Source organism: Athene cunicularia, assembly GCF_003259725.1.
Source record: "Athene cunicularia isolate RWA chromosome 8 unlocalized genomic scaffold, athCun1 chr8_part1, whole genome shotgun sequence".
Classification (NCBI taxonomy): Eukaryota; Metazoa; Chordata; class Aves; order Strigiformes; family Strigidae; genus Athene; species Athene cunicularia.
The window spans coordinates 25,554,660-25,573,771 of NW_020799109.1; the positions used below are offsets into that span (position 1 = coordinate 25,554,660).

A 19,112-nucleotide genomic window follows, 5' to 3' on the forward strand; every position below is an offset into this window, starting at 1 on the left:
AAGAAGCAGAAAATAAAGATTCAGCCAACTTTAAGGCAAGCACGAGATACTTCATATTGAATATTCAGAGTGGAAGTCTAATACTAAGGGCTTTAGTGAGTATCTAGTAAGAATAAAATTTTACTGAGTATTCTCTCTGGGCTAAGTAATCAAGGGGAAAATACACCAGACAAAACATAGCAGAGACTAACTATATAGTGTGCTGTCAGTCCTGGTATTCACAGTGGTGTTCTTTCTTTTTCCTCCTCTGCCTTCATCCTTCCAGTATTACGATCATTAATCACATATTATTTTGCTATCTATATGAAATAGCTTCCCTCTTCACTCATATGTCTGCTGGTTTTTGGTCATCCTGATACAACCTGTGCTCTTCCTTTAAATAATGAGTATAATCAAATACTCTATTTTGAGGCTGTAGCTTGTTGGGATTTCATTATAAACATACTTGTGATTGTTAAACAGTCACACCTCACACTTCAGAATAGTACTGTGAAGTTAGAATGAATCCATTTGAATTGTAGCCAAAGAAATTATCAGATTTTAAAGTTTTCCTTCAAGCAAACACATGGTCAAAACTGTTGGCCCAAAGAATAAAACTCAGATGGAATTAATAAAAAACTTCAATGACTTTCAGGAAGCTCTTTAGCTATTGTAAAGTCCAGGCTTTTTCATTCAACCAAAACATTTTGTTGAAAACATCATCAGGACTCCAGCAGTGTTAACAATAATGAGGAGCAGGAGGAGAATGATGATGAAATCATGGAGCTTGCTGATCAAACCAAGCACTGACAGTCCAAGGTGCCCAAGTCCTCTGGCTCATAGCTAGAAGAATTGCTAGGCCTCCAGTCAGAAACCTGAACCATAAAGGAGCCTACTTCTTTAACATATGATAGAATATATTGCTTTTATCTCCCAGCATTTACCTCCTGTAATTTTCACTCCACTAGACAGCTTCTATTTAATGTTTGGCACCTTTCTGGTATTTCAGCAAACCTAAGCATTAAGCCTGGTGCTTAATTATATCTTGCTCACAGGCCAGTTGTTTCTCTGGTCATTGCCCAAACAAGTTATCTCTAGCTAAGACAGTAGGACAGCAAGGAGGCAACTTTGAAGTAAAAATACCTTTCCAGTAGGAACACAAGCAAGAAAAAATTATTTATGTGGCTCATATTTTTGCATCTGCTCTTGGTTTTTTAATAACAAATTATTAGGAAATAAAGGAGCCAAAGCATACAATATGGGGATATACTTTAAGTCAGGTGGTGGTTTCCATACACCCCTTTGGATCTTGTTCTACTCTTTTCAGTGAACTTTCTACTCATTGTGAGCCTACAGATAGCATTTCTAAATAGTCAGAGATGGCACGTCAATGTAATTGTCTTGAGACTGCCCCTACAGCCACCCATTTAAGCAGCTTGATGGACACCGCCCTTGCAAAGCAGCAACAAAATGTATGCTTCCATTTTGCTCACTGCATAATTATTGATCAGATTTTTCTCCACTGTTGCTTAGACTGCAGTCATCCTCCCATTTAATTAGCAGTCCATGCCTTGTCACTATCCTTCACAATCTTAAATTCTCTACAAAAATAAGGAAGATGATGACACTACCCCAAGACTGGAACAAGTTCGTAAGAGCTGAGAGGAATTAAAGAAATGAAGCAAAACTATTTCTGATGTTTGCAAAGAGCCTACAGCTTTGACAGTAACTAGTGGCCTTTATTCTTTTCTGTACAGGTGACCTGACTGGCAAAGTTACCAACACTGACAACACCTATGTATATGAAAGAAGTTTAAATGATGCCATATTTGCACACATAATCACAAAAATATTGAAGGGAAATGCTTATAATGATATCAGAGAAAAGACCATCAGTGAGTCAGTGATTTCACAGCACAACTTGAACTGAGGGAAGTGTACACCACTGTCCTGATGTGATCTGACTACAACCATTTACCTTAAACACTCTTTCTAAATTTAAGTTTTTCAGAAGGGAGAACAATAGGAAGTTTTCTACTGCCTAAACTCCTCATGCATACAGGTGCGTTTTATCCAGCTTCCAGAGATGCAGGAAACAGATATGTCCATCTAACTTGTGACTTGGAGAACAAACCTGTCTGCTTGCTTCACTTTATAAACGTACTGCATTTTAAAACAGCACAACTTTAGAATTTAAATAATATGCAGTGCTGTTATTTTAACTGATACTTTCAATTATTATTAAAAATGCTAGAGAATATGCTTTTGTTCATTGTTCAGCATCTTGCACCATTACTTAAAATACCATCTTCATAAAAATACACACAGCTACTTAAAAAGTAAATAATAGTGCAATAATAAAATCCAAAATGGAACAGATTACATGCTCATTTAAGTTATTGTAAAGCTTTTGCATTCACTGATCTATAAATATTCGTCTGCAGAATGAACTTCTCATTGTAAGCGTAAACATTGTACAATAGAAGGAACACAACAGATCTGTGTTCCTACCTAATTGTAGCATTTCACAGCAGTCTTCATTTGGGCTTCTCAGAATGTTCAAGTAAGTCCATCATTTTCCATCTGTCTCTTCTCTGTGTCTGCAAACCTCTTTCCTTTGTTCTCAGAAAGATTATGTAAAGCACAGCAAGCAGCTGCTGTGAGAAACAGATATTTCTCATCAGTTCCTAGCCTACATGTCTGGGTCTTCTATTTATCCACCCTTTAGTCTTCCAAATGCATATTCTATTGTTTTTCTCAAGAAATGCTTTCCTCCCTTTTGGGTGCCTAATAAAAGAATCTGTAAGCTCAGTAAACATGAAAACCATTTCTAGTAGATAGAAATATTCCATGACTAGATTTTCTTGCTATGGTTATACATCACATACAAAAATATTGCTGTATGCCATAATCACTCTACAAGCTCAACTTGCAGGACCTAGAATGAGAAGGGTAGAATTTGTGAGGTAGACCATGCTTCAAGGGGGTCTCAGAGCCTACATTCTGGCTCGGGAAAAGTCAGCTTTCTGGTATCGGTCTTGATACCAGAATGATGCATCAGTATCATGTCTTCTAATGTGAAGATGTCATCACTATACTGTGTAGTCCTTTTAGATAATTGGTGATGAAAACAAATGTGAATGAAAATTTCTGGGAAAAAGATGAGCTTATTGCAAACAGTGAGGTTTGGCTGCAACAGTGTATTAAAAAAATTGTGAGATACAAAAAGGCAAGAAGATAACAGTTTCTTCCATGTCTACAAGTAAAATTCACTTCTGAAAAAGCTGGAGTATAACTCTGCAACAGCATATATGTTTTATGGAAACCTAAGCTGGAAAATAAAATTTCATGTGAGCTTTCCAAAGGCCTGCACCCCCCATGCCTCTGGTTATGGTGGATAAGACAAGTGGTATCTGCTGTGAATCACTTGCAGGCTTTAGACCACTCCACCCTGTATTTACTACTGGTCTGTTTCACAGCAGAATAAGCACTGCAAGAAAGACCATTCTTCCTGAATATTACTTTTCTGTAAATTTCTGATTTTTTTTTTTAATTTTTTTTGGTTGCTTCTGGTGTTATTAAAAATTACATTTTGCAGCTGAGGGAAGGCCATTTGGTTTGTCCTGAAGCAGTTGTTTTAATAGCAGCAATGACAGCCACAAATGGAGTTGCACTTAAACTGCAAACAAATGAGAGGCTGTTGAGGAGATGTAAAAATGGGTGGAAGTGTAAGGAAGACGCATGATGAATATCCTTGGGAATCGAATAAAAAGGCTAAACCTGATAAGGAGAGAATTTTCAGCACCAGAACTGAAGAAAAAGTAAGAAGAAAATTTAAAACTCCTATTCCACAAAAAACTTGTCCTAAAAGGGAGGAACTAGGAAAGGAGAAGTTGGATTTTCTGTCTAAGATAAATCATATACTTAAAAATAAAATTAAATCCATTTGTCATTAAAATATGCTATGACTTGAGTTAGGTTGAAAGTGAACAAAACCAGTTGTTGGTAGCTTATAGACTATATCATAATACTGTAGCAGTTGTAAGGCTGTAAATCATCTAAGACTAATCCTGTCTTGAGCATTTGTAAAACTATATTGAATCAGCTCTTCTCCTAGACAGGGATTTAATTCCATGTCCTAGTTTATACGGGAATAAAAAATTTAGTAAACTAGATACGATGTGGGTAAACTATCTGAATAGACTGAGGCTAAGGTGTTCTACCACTACAGCTGCACACAAGCAGCTGCATAAATCTAATAAGCTGCCATAAAGGAATACTGGCACCTTGGATTTTGCAGGCATTGAAAGATGTGACACGTTTCACTGAGATCTGGAAACACTCTTAAGGTAGACAGCTTTGGTACAGAATGTATGTAAACATTAGGGTACTTCAAGGTCAGGAACTGCAGGCTTGTTTACAACAAATAAATGTTTGTAATGTGACTGAAGTGTACCTTGGCTAGGATGTACTCAGAGCTGATTCACCTTCCATCAGAGAAAGCCTGCTCTTGGAGCACAAGTAAGGTATGCATACTGAATTATTACTACACGTTCTTTTAATACAGGCAGAATATTTCAGGGGAGAATCTCTGCATACTGTTTTTGTTTATTCTTTCATTAAAAATGTGTTACTTCTCTCAGTAGAAGCAGGACACTGAATTAGAGGAGCCTTTTGCCTAATCCAATTGGCCATTTTTTTCTGTGTCTATCCTTTTGGAAACTATCCATCCAATTTGAGAATCTTTTTGCTCTTCTTACCATCTCTCTCCGTCACTATTATAAAGAGGAAAGAAACAGGATGTGAGTTTGAATTCACATAGAGGATGAATATGAAGCTGGATCTTCCATATCTCCAGTAGCAATCTAATCAATAATGATTACTTCCTTCAAAAGGGAGCAAATAATAAGATTAAAGGTGGTGCTTCCATAGCAGATATAAACTGATCTCAGAGTTTTAAAAGATTGAGTTTCCAATTCCTTATTATTATTGGCTTCATTTGGCCAACCTTCTATGATTCAAGTTTTCTTAACAAATCTGATGATTAAAATCCAATTTTAGCATGTTTAAAATATGACAAGTACACAATGAAACAACTTTTATAGTGGTAGTGGTACAATACCAGGCTTTGGAAACTGGAAATATAATTTTGGAAATATAATTTTCCATGAGTTACCTCAAAACAAACTTATGTTCAGACAGATACCCAAACACAGTCCTATAGCTAGTTTGCATTTTTTAGGTTTTCTTCATATTTATAAGGAGTTTTCTTACTTCTCATTATTTATGCTAAAAGGATAACTTTGGACTGCATTCTGTCACTAAGAAATGAAATATATGTACTACCTGGTCATAATCAATGTTTCTGTCTCCAGTTCCTATTCTGATTCTACATGCTGGGTTAGCTGGTTCTTATGCACATTTAACAAATAATCGGATAATGAATCTTCTAATTGTTAATTCAGTTTGATTGGGGGGAGTATGGGTGGTTTGCATAACAACTCTTACACCCTTAAGAGTGTTTCAAAACTATTGCAAAAAAACATTAAGCACGATGTTCCAAAGCATAACATACCAGGTGTATTAAATTAGAAGTTTGCATTTGAATTTTCTAGCACCACACATACAATTTCTGGATATTATAAACAGATTATTTAATTATTCTTCCCGAGAAAGGATAGGTATGTAATATTACCTAATTCTGTAACACTCTGTAGGTGAAGAGTATCTGATGGTTGAAGTACTGACTGCATGATTCTATTACTGACTCCTTGGGTGAGCAGTCCAAATCATCAGACTCCAGCAGGCTCTTAGCTGCAATACTATTGATGCACTGAAGTTGGAATGCCAAGGTTTACTTTGTTTACCATCAAAGCTCTGGGGCAGACTGAAAGCATATAAAAATACCGATAGTTCTTTGGACTAAGAGACTGAAGTGAGCACAGACCTTTTTATAGAAATACACTGAGCTGAATGCTGCACACAATGGGACTCAACTTGTTCAGTCTCAATAACCAGAGTTTCTTTATTGCAGCTCCACTTCTCATTTCACAAAATGCAGCAGCAGGAGTAGAAAGGTTCTCAATCAGTCTCAACAAATATTTTTATACACTTGGTCATTTCATAATATCCTATTCTGCTTAACAAGATGTTCTGCACTTTCTGGAAGTCACATGGCTTACTAGTGGAAGTTTTTTTTATAAGTTGAGCTTTTGCAACCATTAGCTGCATATAACATACTGATCTTTGGGGAAGGAAGATGCTTATATTAGTGTGGGTAAGCAATAATGATATCTTCAAACACCATTATTCAGGATAAAGATAGAATTGGAATACAGAAAAGTGAAATTTCCAGCTGAAGAGAAGTTCAGAATTCATTTCTGGCATGGTGGGATTACTGTATAGTGAAAGAAAGAGTTCTGCACCTAGAATACTCAGCTTGTATTCAAAGTCCCACAGAACTGAAGAGCTTTATTCAAAGGCTGTTGAAGTAATGAGTCTTTCCCTTTCCTACTGTGATTCTGAAAAAAGGGGAGAGTGATGTATGAAGACATATGCCAATCTCTGTAAAGAAAATATTTGGAAAAAATAGAAGGATTTACATTGGACTGTCTGACAAAGTGGCATTAGAGTTGCAAAAATATGTGAGATACTTGTTATAACATTAATTTTGTCCTTGAATATTAAGAAGCCACAATGTCCAGCAGTACCTTTTTTTTGGTCCTGCCAGTGAATACATTTCAGCATGATCTACTGCATCCGTAGGATCATTTGTTACCAACTAAGAATAGCAAGTATTTTTCTCTACTGACTTGACTTGAAAGACAGCATAACAGCCTTCATGTTCTTTCCAATCAGCATTTCTCCCTCATTCCTTTCACTGTGTTTTATGCAACTAATCCTTTCTATGTCCTGGAATTCAGTTATTCCCACGGCTTTAAAGCCTTCTATATGGAACGAAAGGTGCAAACTGGAACTTCTTATTGTAATTCTTAAATTTGCAATTTGCTGTCTTATATGTAACATATTTTACCACATTCTGCCATTTTAACATTTTGGAAATTGCACATCTACTTAAACTTATTTTGTTTTATTTTTTTCTATTTTAATGATGTTTATGGAAAATTGCTTTTTAGAAAAAAAAAAAAAAAGTTTATATAAAAGACCTAAGAAAGCATCACAGGGCTTCGCAAAAATTGAAGCATTTGGTTTTCAGCAACTTAAAACCTCAGCTTCCGGGAGTTTGGACAGGATATTTTATTATTGGTCAGAGTATTTTCTGATTGTCTCTTCACACATTTGCTTGCTGTAGTTTCTGTTCATCCCTTGCTTTTCTTTGCCTCTTCATTATTTACCCAAGAATCAGAGGTTCTGTCACAAAGCATTAGGTTTTTAGGTCATGGGTACAGTGACTAGCAACAACTTCACCTTTGGTAGTACCAGACTAAACTCAATAGTGTCTTGTAGGAAAAAGATAATTAAAATTTAGAGGAAATTATCATTCAGAAGTCAACATACAATAGTTCCATTATGTATGTGATACAGTGAAGGAAAAGAATGCCACTTTAATGTCACTCCAGTTATGTCAGTATTCAACACAGACTTGTGAAGTGTAAACTCAGTGTTTAATGATTCTATATCTACTAGTTCTACAAGCACTGAGAATTGCTTTTCTAATAATGTCTAATTTTAAAATATAGGATAAAAACTGGCTCTACATCAGTGCGCTAGAGGAGACAGAACACCCCACAGAGGCAACTTTGAGTATGAATAACTGTTTGGCTCAGTACAAAGCAGGGCATTCTCCAGATACAGCATTATTCCTAACATCACTTTCATTTCAAGGATTTAAGACTGGCACGATCTTAATATTAATATATTTGGCAAACAGTGATCACCTTTTGTCAATTTCAGGCATGCCTCCCAGAGTGAGACTGAAGTATAAACTGTTCTTTAGCCACATTTTATTTTGGTGTAAAGATTGAGGAAGTTTCTTTAAACATTTTGAGCAAACTCCTCCAAATTTTCATTTTCTGAAGTGGATAGTTACAGCCATTGTAGTGGTAAAATATGTCTTAAATGCCTGCCCATGTATTTTCTGGAAAGTTAAAATGGTTGTCTTCTTCAGTATTACACTGTATTTTAATTTTACCTATAGGTATTTGCTACAGTTGATGGTGTATCAGTAAGTTTGCTGACTGATTGTTCATTTCAATTTTTCTCATAAAGGAAAAAAAAAAAAGATCTGTGACAGTAGCATCAGAAAATTTTAAAATAATACAAACAGCAGTTGGCAGTACAGAACAATCATAATAATCATAATTTAATTTGTAATTTGTTCTAACCACCATTCTGTGGTGGGATATGTGGAAACTTTAAAGATTTTTGGGTGTGAGAAACTACTGGGAACACTTCATATGCAGAATTACTATATCTGTGAGTTATTTCAGATGTAACTTCTGTAGTATATAAGCACCGAGCCACAGAATCTCACTGAACCCGACAAAATTAATCCCCATTGATTTTAACATACTTATTAGCTAGTCTCTGTAGCTAGGTACATAAAACACAACAAAGTAATTATGCAATCTGAAGCTCAAAATTAAAGTCCAAAGAAAACAATGCTGTTAGTTGCTACCTAATCCTGAAGACACCTAAGCATCTCCAACTTTTGGCTTCAGCCTCTGGTGCATTATTTTAGACCTGAGGTTGTAACTGTAAACAATAATTTTCTCTAAAAGTAAAATTAAAACTGTAGAAATCGGACATATATGACAACACTGACAAATGGAAATACAAGCTGATATAATTACAAAAAATTGATTATAAGTAAGGATAGACAATGTACAATACTTGCCAGGTTATTTTAGTCTATGGGGTTATTTCACTCTATGATATTTATTTCTGTACTACATGTGGAGATATGTTATTTACAAACAGTAGTTAGTTTTGGCACATAAAATACTCAAGCAAACAAAGATTCCTGGAATTAGAAAGAAACCTTCCAGTAAAATGAAGATTGAACTCTCAAAAGTTCAAATGATACCTAAACTAAACATGACTAATCTTCAGAGATTTCATGTTACTATCTTTACTTTTTGTAATTTTGAGGAAAGAAATTTGTTCAGCAAGTTGTTAGAAGAGCTGAATTTCTGCTTCAGCAAAGAAGAAATAGCTCCTGTGTCTTACTGACTTTAATATTGTTAACTAAATTTGAGAAGCTCTGGCTCATGCTCACTGAGTTCAATGAGCAACAGCTTGAATCCACAACATTTTGGATCAGGCACAAAATTATTTTGATAGCTTCAAGAAATGGGAAGATATAGGACTACAAGGCAGTACAGCTGATAAAATGAAATGTTGGTCTCACTGAATTCAGTGGGAATTTTACTGTTCACTTAGAAAAGGCTGAAATGTTTCATGATATATTAATTTATTTCAGTTAAGCTAAAGTATGTTTGGGTGGGCTGGCTTTTTTTTTTTTAAGATTTTACAAAAAGAACAACAAGTAAAGAAACAATTCTCATTCCTTGAAAATGTAAAAAACCCCTAGGGTACCAAATTTATCCACCCTACCATATACAGAGTAAAACTGACCCTTTTGCATATACAAACACCAAACAATTTCACAGGTGCCAGCATCAGAAAAAATACATTTCTGACAATGTTAGGATCATGTATTATGCTTCAATACAAACCCATCTGCAGATATTTAACACACCTAGTGGAGTGGTATAATAGTCCTGTATGTGGGACCCACATCACTGGCTCAGTGTAATTGCTGCTCTCCTGGCCCTTGTGACCTTCATTCCTAAAGTCAAGGCTATGAGTTTTAGAGATGTACCCACAAAAGACAACTAAAAAGAAGAAAATGGACCAAGGTGATAAGGAATAATAACAATGAAGAATTAAAAATCCATAACTATTCTGCTTTTAAAATTACATAAACTTATGTGAATAAAGATATTAAAATAGCTTCTTTTTACGTACTTGGACGCCCTGCAGTATTCTCCATTATTTCAAATTAACATTGGAAAAGGATTTAGCTGAAACACTTCCTTATTCTGAGACCAAAAGAAAGCTTCATTAGCATAAATCCTTATAGTCCTTCTGTTAATATTTTCAGGGAGAAAAATACAATTATCCTTTTTGTCAAAAAAAAAGAAAAACTGGGAACATAGTGAAATTATGGAAGATCTAGAGTACAACTCCAGTGAAAAATGTGGGACAAATTGGATAGGAATATAAAAGTATCAGTTCTGACTGAAGTATGAAACTTATGCAAACAACGGAGAAAAAAACCCCCGCCTTTTTTAGAACATTTTGAAATGTGTGAAAACTACAAATGCTAGAACTGTGAAGAGGAAACTGGGAATTTGATCCATATGTTCTGGAAATGCCACTGCCCACATCTAAATTATTTTGGGAGAACAGAACAGAGAACAGAAGAACAACTGCTAAAGCTGTTATAAACACAGGGTCTCCCTGGTGATGCAAAGATCTTACCATGGCAGATATTAATGAGTGACTATTACCATCTGGATACCATATATGAAGAAATCAGCTTTGGTATGTAGAATAATTACTAAGGAATACAATATTATTTATCAAATATTTCTCTAATTCTCTGAGGAGAAATCATTTTGCTAATTCCAAGGGGAAGAGAACACTATTCAGAGTGGTTCACACATTGATTTTCTTCATATAGGTGAATATAATTTAAAAGCCTGAACCAATCAAAGTAATTCTACTGTATTAGAGAAGATCATATTTTAAGCTTGGGAAGTTCTTTATTGTTACATATTTTTTCAAAGTAAAATAATTTAAAAATCTGTAACATATGAAATAGCAGTAAGGCCTGTGGACAGATTCTGCTACTGCTTCTCAAAATGAAAAGCATATCATGCTGATTACAAGAGAAATAATTACCCATGAAATTGGTCTACTATTTACTTGTTCACAGGAATATAAGACTGAAAGGAATGAACTTCATTCATTCTGCTATCAAAGACAACCAAGCCTTAACGTTTCTATTCTGTACTTTTAGCAAGCAGAATCATCATACCAGTCGATATCTTCCACTTTCTACCTGAAGGCTGACCTGGGACACTTATTCCTCAGACAGTTCGATAGCCTGCAAGTCTCACATTCAGTTTATTCTAGACAGTCAGTACCCATTTGTACCAACATTATCCTTCTAGTATGTAACTCGTACTCTCATAACTAGTTCATCCTAGTAACTCTGACCACAGTAAGAGACAGACCACCATGAAGAGCAATAGATTTAAAGAAAGCAGTATGTACATTTTCTTGGACATACCAGAAAACTCACCCTGAAAAAGTTAAAAGATGTTTATAAAAAATTCTGAATGGTGGCAACTATATACCATCTGTTTCGTTCTGGTTTAGAAAGGAATTGCATCAGTCTATCATGTTCTATATACCACCTCTCCCTCACAACAGCCACTGAGCAAAACCTAGCAACAAAGTTATGAGTCTTATATTGAAATAATGAAAAAATGAGTTTCTTTTATTACAAATGACATTTGAAAATTGTATTAATAACATACTTTGCTTTGATACTAATTTTTACTCTTCTTTGAAAAAATGTCTTTGCTAAGCAATTTATGAAATTTGAAAAAAAGTAGTTCTCTGCACATATAATCATCAAACTTGAACTGACCCTAAGTACAGTTTTTATTTTTCATGTCTTTATTCATTCTTCTCTACATAGTATTTGTGGAATTCAGCATCTGGAACGAGCAGGAAACAGGTTGACTCTCTTTGACTCCCTTTATTTCTGCATAGTGACATTTTCCACTGTGGGCTTTGGGGATGTTACACCCAAGATATGGCCTTCAAAGCTGCTTGTTGTCATTATGATCTGTGTTGCTCTTGTGGTGTTGCCCATACAGGTAAATGTGGATTTTTCTTCTCTTTAGAATTGTTTTTAAAGCAAAAGAATAATAATTGAAGTAATTTGTTGTTACTATTATTACTGCATATAAACTGTCAGAAAAAATAACCATCTTCTATACCTCCTGTACTCTTCAGATTTTTTTTTTTTCCTTTTTCCTTTGTTGGTTCTCCTATAGTGTAGATTTATACTAAAAAACAGAACACTAATAACAGTTTCCAAGTGCTGGTGAAAGCTTTCTGTTCCTGTCTTGTACCACAGAGCCCTTCCTTCATCCTGAAATATGGGCTTGTTATTAAGGGAGCAATTTAAAAAAAAAATAACAGTAGCCAGCACTTTCTTTATGAGTATAGCATTTCCTCTGCAGGCTCTCCCTGTTTCTAATCTTGGTTCTCTCCACTTCCTCTCTTACTCTTACAGCTCAGTGCTAACTTGAAAAAAAATCTCATTAAACCTGCAACTCAAGCAAATTGGGTTCACAGCTGTGTATGTCTGTACACGCACACACAGAACCAACAGCACAGTTAAGAATTTTTGATGCTTATTTAAGTTGAGGACTTCTAACAGTTTCAAAGGGAAAAGGTTGATTTATGAAAACCCAAGTATTTCAAGGAGTCAATCAGTTTAACTAAATTTTACCAAACATTTCCCAGCTCATTAGATGAGGCCTGATGACAGAAACTCTAAGATTAAATGGGAAGCCCTGCCAAGATGTTAACTGTTCCATACATGGTGATCACCCAGATGACGTGACACAAAAAGGGGATGTGGGGAGACATTGTGCATGCTTATCAAAGCTTAGAGTAGACCTCCTAGACCATAAAGCTCCAAAGTTATTCATAGAGCCGTAGTTTCCAGACTCTGCTTCTTTGACAGTGAACTAAAGCTCACTGTGAGCAGACAGCACAGAAACCTTGGGAGGTTGAAAGCTTATGCTTTCAGCATTAATTTTCCTGAAAATATTTGAACACGTTAATTATATCCAAATACTTAACGTCTGCATACACAGACATATGTACTAACACAATTATATTGCCACTCAGTGGAAATTTAGCAAAATATATATTCTATTGAAAACTAAAATATGCTTTGTTTAAGAAATTTGGAATATCCTAGGAAATACAAATTCAATCTTTCAGGTAGTTCTGATATGCACTTCAGGCATAAGTGCTCTGCATTACCAGTAAATAACCTGGAATCTACTGCCCTTTCACATAAGTTTTCCTATTATTAGCTACTTTATTTTACAGCTTTGTAGTGATAATGGGGCTTCATATAATCTTCCATACGCAGAATGTGGGAGGCATTCTCTCCTGAGCTTTTGTCCTGCTATGATATGAAATCAGTTATTATTCTGGATTCAGTCTCTCCATCAGCTGAACTTGAATGAGAAAAAGCAGCTATCCCAGATATATTGTTAAATCAAGCTCAGTATTAAACACATTATTACTTACAAGAAGCTTTAAAATGGTGTTTGTATGTTGATTGTTGCAGTATTCTCTTTAGTCTAAAGGATTTGGACTGGTAGAGCGAAGTTTACTGTTAGCCTGCATATATTCTGCTGACAAAGGCAAATATGCTGTATTAACAGCTGATGTGTATTTAAGGTGTATCTAAATTTATAAGACAGATATGACACTGTATAGAAGGTCACCTTCAGAACATTATAAAGTCTCTGAGAAGATTTACTGCCCAACCTGGGTAAAACGGTGTTTCTATCTGAGTATCTATACTCCCAGTATACACTTAAGTGTGTGAAAATGTAACCTTTCATTTGAGGGAAGCATTTATGTCATATGGCACTGGAAAAAGAGAGCTCAGAGGTACAAAATAAATAAAGGAAACAAGGTATAGCTTTCATTTATTTTTTTTTCTAAAATCTTGAGATTTACTGTAATGTCATGATATTTTAATGGATTTACTCTGCTATTTGTGTGTGGTAGATACTGGCTCTGCTGCCATGTTTTTCAGTCACTCTTATTATTCATCTCACACACATACTAGTGAACTTTTTACAAACAAAAAGATGTTGTGGACTAAGGGCAGCTTTTCACAGAAGTATGAGATGAACAATGCAACATTGTTAAGTCATGATGCCATTGTACTGCGCGTCTACTTGTCTGTATTTCACTGACAATTACCATCTCTTGCAGTTTGAACAGCTGGCATATTTGTGGATGGAGAGACAAAAGTCTGGTGGTAACTACAGTCGACACAGAGCTCAGACGGAAAAACATGTTGTGTTGTGTGTTAGCTCTCTGAAGATTGACTTACTTATGGATTTCTTAAATGAATTCTATGCTCACCCCAGATTGCAGGTACTTACAGTGAAGAAAAAAAGGAAACAAACCACTGATTTTTTGCAGATAGACTTTTGAAAGGATCTTTAATTTGTAAAACTGAATTTGGAAATAGCTGACTGAATTGGGAATCTATAATTGCAGTAAGAACCTGAGATACAGTATGGAAACATTCATTTTAAATTGAAGTAAATCGAATAAATAGATAGAATTACTGTCTTGCTGAATTATGCCAGTCCTTTAAGAAGCAGATATTTCCTTATATTCTACCCCAAAATAGAAAATAAATGAAAACTATTCAAATTAATTTTTCCTGTTGCTTTGGCACTGGATCACTTTGACTTCTCACAAGTCAAAGCATCTTTTTGTTTTCTTATTTTTGCTTTGTCATTTGCCAGTGTCAGGAAGATTAGATCCTTTTGTAATTGTTGAAATGAATAAATAAATAGACATACTTTCAAGGACAAAGACTTTGAAGCATTACACATGAGTTTTTCTTAGTGTATGTGTATTTTCTAGCTAATGCAAATATGTCACATGACTTGTTTTGATCATATAAAAGCTTATTTATATGATATAGTAATTTGAATTCATTATCATTAGCTTTGTTACAGACCATTTATCTTCCTAAATCTTCTCTATATTTTTTAATAAGTTAGCTGTGGTACTGTGCTTCATTAACTAGTGCAAAAAATCACAAAAACACAATCTTCAAGTTGCAGAGCAGCAATTTGACAAATCCCAAATCCAAAATATTCCCCCAAATAATTAGGTAGTAAGAGGCATAAGCAAATGCACAAAGAAATACAGTTCTTTATAGATGCAAACATGAACCGAAATCCAAAATTTAGTTAACTAGTCTAAAGAAAGAGTCGGGCTCTGTGATGCACTGGAGACAAAGAAGAAAAGTCCTAATAGTACTTACATTCCCTTCACAGTTGAAATGGGACGCTGAAGGATACAATTGATGCACTGGATTGAATTCACTAAGCTTTCTGCAAAAGTCTGCCTGTGCTAAGGAACAATTCTATGACAAGCCTGTCCTAAGCTCTCAGTCTCTCCTCTCACATTCTATTTATCTCTCCTTTTCATATGTACACACGTGTGCTTCAGAACAACCTTACTTTTCCTAACAAGAACTGTCTGTAGAACAGGAAACGAGTTTAGATCTGCCTGTTAATGTAAAGGAAAAACTTTTGGGAAAACAGTTTCATTTTGATTGTTGAAAACTTCCTACATTTTCCAGCTAGAATGACAGAAATGTAAATTATCTCTGAAAAAAAACCTACTTATATGGAAAAAAAAAAAGTTTCTAAATGGACTTCAGTTGCCACCCAGAAGTCTTTTGTGAGCAGTTGACAAGTGCCCAGTCATATTTACTAAACAATTCAATATTTTAAACACATGTATTCACATAAGTTTTGTCAATTAAGTTTGAGAATTATCAGAGACATTTTTGACATCCTGAGTCTCTGTTGACTCATTATCTAGCAATAATAAATGGTAACATAAAGAAATAACATGACTATTCCCTTATGTTTTTGACAGGACTATTATGTTGTTATTTTGTGTCCTACTGAGATGGATGCTCAGGTCCGAAGGGTGTTACAAATCCCAATGTGGTCCCAAAGAGTTATCTATCTGCAAGGCTCAGCACTAAAAGATCAAGACCTGTTGAGAGCTAAGTAGGCAAATATTGACCGATTTGTTTTTTAATTTTGTTTCACTCAAACCGTTTGATAAAGAAGTTTGAGAAACAACAAAAAGTGTGTTAGAAGGAAAGCATGTGCATTTAGAAAGCAAGGCTCTTTGATATAATTTTTCTTAATATCTGAAAGTTTTCAAGGAACAAATATTTGTAAGCTTTCATTTGAACAAATTTCTCTTCACTGTCTTTTCTGTCTCAATTTTAAAGGTATTGAAAAAGAGCGCCTGTTGTTTCTTCTAAAAAAGCAGCACAGAAAATTCCAAAACTGCCAGTAATGATAGAATTTGTTTCCGTTCCTTGAGCAAGGATGGTAAATGTGATGGTAGTTCTCCTGACCAACTGAAGGGGAAAAAAGTAAACAAAAATAATTATCCCCCTTTGAACCCATTGCACAGATCTGTTTTCTTCCTAAATTCAGCCTGGTAGTATAAGCAACTACCCTACTATACCTCCATATACTCTTCTTTCAAGGCCTTTCTCTTACCACATACTTCCAGCACTTCTAAAAAATCCTCTCTCGAAGTTAGTAGTGAATGACATTAATCAAAAGACATCAGTCAAACACAGTTCCTCAAACACACCACCCCCACGCCCCCCAGTTGCTCAATCACTTGAAGGTATGAAGGAATTTACACCGGAATTCACGTAGGAGGATTGTCTCTTGAATCTCTCCAAAGAAAGAGAAGGGTGATTCTTAGCAAATAACTGATATAACTCATCTGCAATACTCTTTATAAGAATTTATTCAGCAACTACTACAGATGTTTAAAATTAAGCCAATACCTATCTGAGTGTTTGTATCATTCAGCCTTCTCTACCCCAGGGGAGTTACTTCCAAGAGTCTAATCTGTGAGAATTCTAGAAAGCGGTGTTATCTTCTCAGATTTCTGCCACTGAAAAAAACAACTATATCTGTTTAAAACTTGAAAATACAATAAAGCTTTTTTCAGGATTAGGAGTTTTCTTTTAAAGAGGTTCCTTTTTTTGCTTTCTCGCTGATTTCAAGAAGAAATTCATGTCAGGACTTAGCTGACATTTGTTCTACACATTAGAAGAAACATTAGGCTGTTCCATAATCTTGAATTTCACTTATAATAACCTGGAGGTAGTCAAATGTGGAACTGTGATTTTTCCTGCAGAACATGTAATTGAATGTACCTGTCACAGAATAATTTTCAACCTCTCCTGAGGGAAGAAGTGTAGTGGGAACTTAATAGAATATTTAATATGATATATAACCCAGTACCTAAGACGTTTGCTGTATTTCTTTTTAATGAGAACATAATGTACTGAGAAGATAACAAGGCACATGGCAAACTTATTCTAATAAATAAAATAATGGTTACCTGCAACAACAATAAAAATAAGTGTCTCATTACCAAATTTTATACATATACATGAAATGCAGTGTCAAAATAACTTGATAAAGGTCACACCAAAAAGTAAAGGAATACCAAAAGTTAGCTGGCTGCATAAGTAGTAAATAGTCAGTTAACTAAAGACTGTATTTTTCTTTATATACCCTAGTACACAATTTGACTTTACAAAAATTATATTCATTGTTGCTTCCTATCTTTGAATCTTCACTTTTCAAATTTTTGGTATTTTCTGAATAGTATTCATGTGCCCAGCTTTAACAAGAAAACAGAAAGAAATCTGTCATGAGGTATCACACTGATACTGATATTGTTCATCAGCATGACAGGAACCTTTATAGCTACTTTAGCATTTGAAACAACACAGCAACTGATTAAAACAGCTCTCATTCTCCATGCAGACTAGCACTACAAAGTGAGTAACACTTCAATGCTTGATTTCATTCCCCTACAGCTTTCTCCCATGTTCTGTCATGACCTCAAATATTTTTTCGCTCTATCCTTCCACTTTGGTGAACCATCACAAATCTTAATCCTCTTCATGTCCACTCTTTTTCTTTACCCTATACTTTGTCCTTTCACAAATTTCTCTTCAATATATAAAGTCCCTTTAATTTTTGTCATCCTCAAGCAGTGGAACTATTCGGGTTTTTTGTCTCAGATTCAGTTTTCTGGCACATAAAAATGGAGTAATTGACAAAGCTTTTTCAGTTGTTAGGACATTAATAACACTTCTGTCATAAGGATACTCTGGGTTCTAATAAATGTTTTTAATACAGATGCTATTAGTGTTTCATGACATAGATGTTAATCTGAGGTTATTATCCTTGTCATCTGTGGCTGAAGTGATTCAAGAAGTTACCAAAAAAAAGGGTGGGGATAAAGGTGAATATGTTTTCATGATGTTTCATTTCTGTATGGAATCATCGATATATACTGTCAATCCCAGCTACCTCATCAGCTCTCATCAAAATCTCATCTTAATTTCACTGAATTTTCTTTCTTACATCTTCTTTAAAGACCTTATCTTCCCAATTCTGCTCCCATGCTTAGCTGAAACTGCTTACATAGCTCATATAGTTTCTTCCTAATCAGCACTCAAAAGTGGCCTCCTGTCCTCACTTCTTCTCCACATAAGCTGCATTTGACATTACTATTTTGGATATATTTATTTGCCTTTGTTACAGTGACTTTTCCATTTCAAGTGTGTTCTCACACAGGCTCTCATTTTTGCCCAGCTTAAAACTGTATTTATGTTCTTGACATATGTCAACGCCCTGAACCCTTGTTTCAGAAGACCCTGGAAATATGACTTATGTAGTATGTCACTTTGTCTCATGGCAGTCCTTCCCTGTCTTACCCTTCTATATTGCATTAAGGAGTGACCCCTTACTCTCACTTAGCCTGCAACTCTCAGTTCTTACTGAGAGGTAACCTTCTGATAAGCCTATAATGCTGTTCTCTTTCACACACACACAACATATTACATACAAGTCCCATCCTGATTTCACCCATGCTGTCCCTTCAATCTAGGATGAATTTCTCAGAAACATCTGTAAAGTAATCCCAGTGTTCTCCCTCACATCCTTCTCTCCAGTTGGTTCTCTGCTCTGATATCTAGTAAGACTACTTTCTACCATGATGATTTCTATATTCAGGTATTTTTACACCATGTATTCCTGTTTCCCATGTTTACCTATACTTTTATTGTCCTTTGTCATGTCACTTAGAGTTTATATGACAAGGACTGACTTTTTGTTCTGTGTTTGTACAGTACATAAAAGAATGGGTTCTCAATCTAAGCCTAGGGTCCCAATGGCCTAAACTATTGT

General features: G+C 35.1%; 1 protein-coding gene across 1 annotated transcript in view; it reads left to right on the forward strand.

Annotated features, from left to right (window-relative positions):
• The window catches only part of KCNT2 (potassium sodium-activated channel subfamily T member 2), a 124,675-nt gene that overhangs the window by 33,624 nt on the left and 71,939 nt on the right, over positions 1-19,112 (forward strand). Inside the window, exons 10-12 of the mRNA XM_026853976.1 lie at positions 11,714-11,894; positions 14,050-14,214; positions 15,745-15,881. Coding sequence (XP_026709777.1) covers positions 11,714-11,894; positions 14,050-14,214; positions 15,745-15,881 — 483 coding nt within the window. The remainder of the gene's footprint in view (positions 1-11,713; positions 11,895-14,049; positions 14,215-15,744; positions 15,882-19,112) is intronic.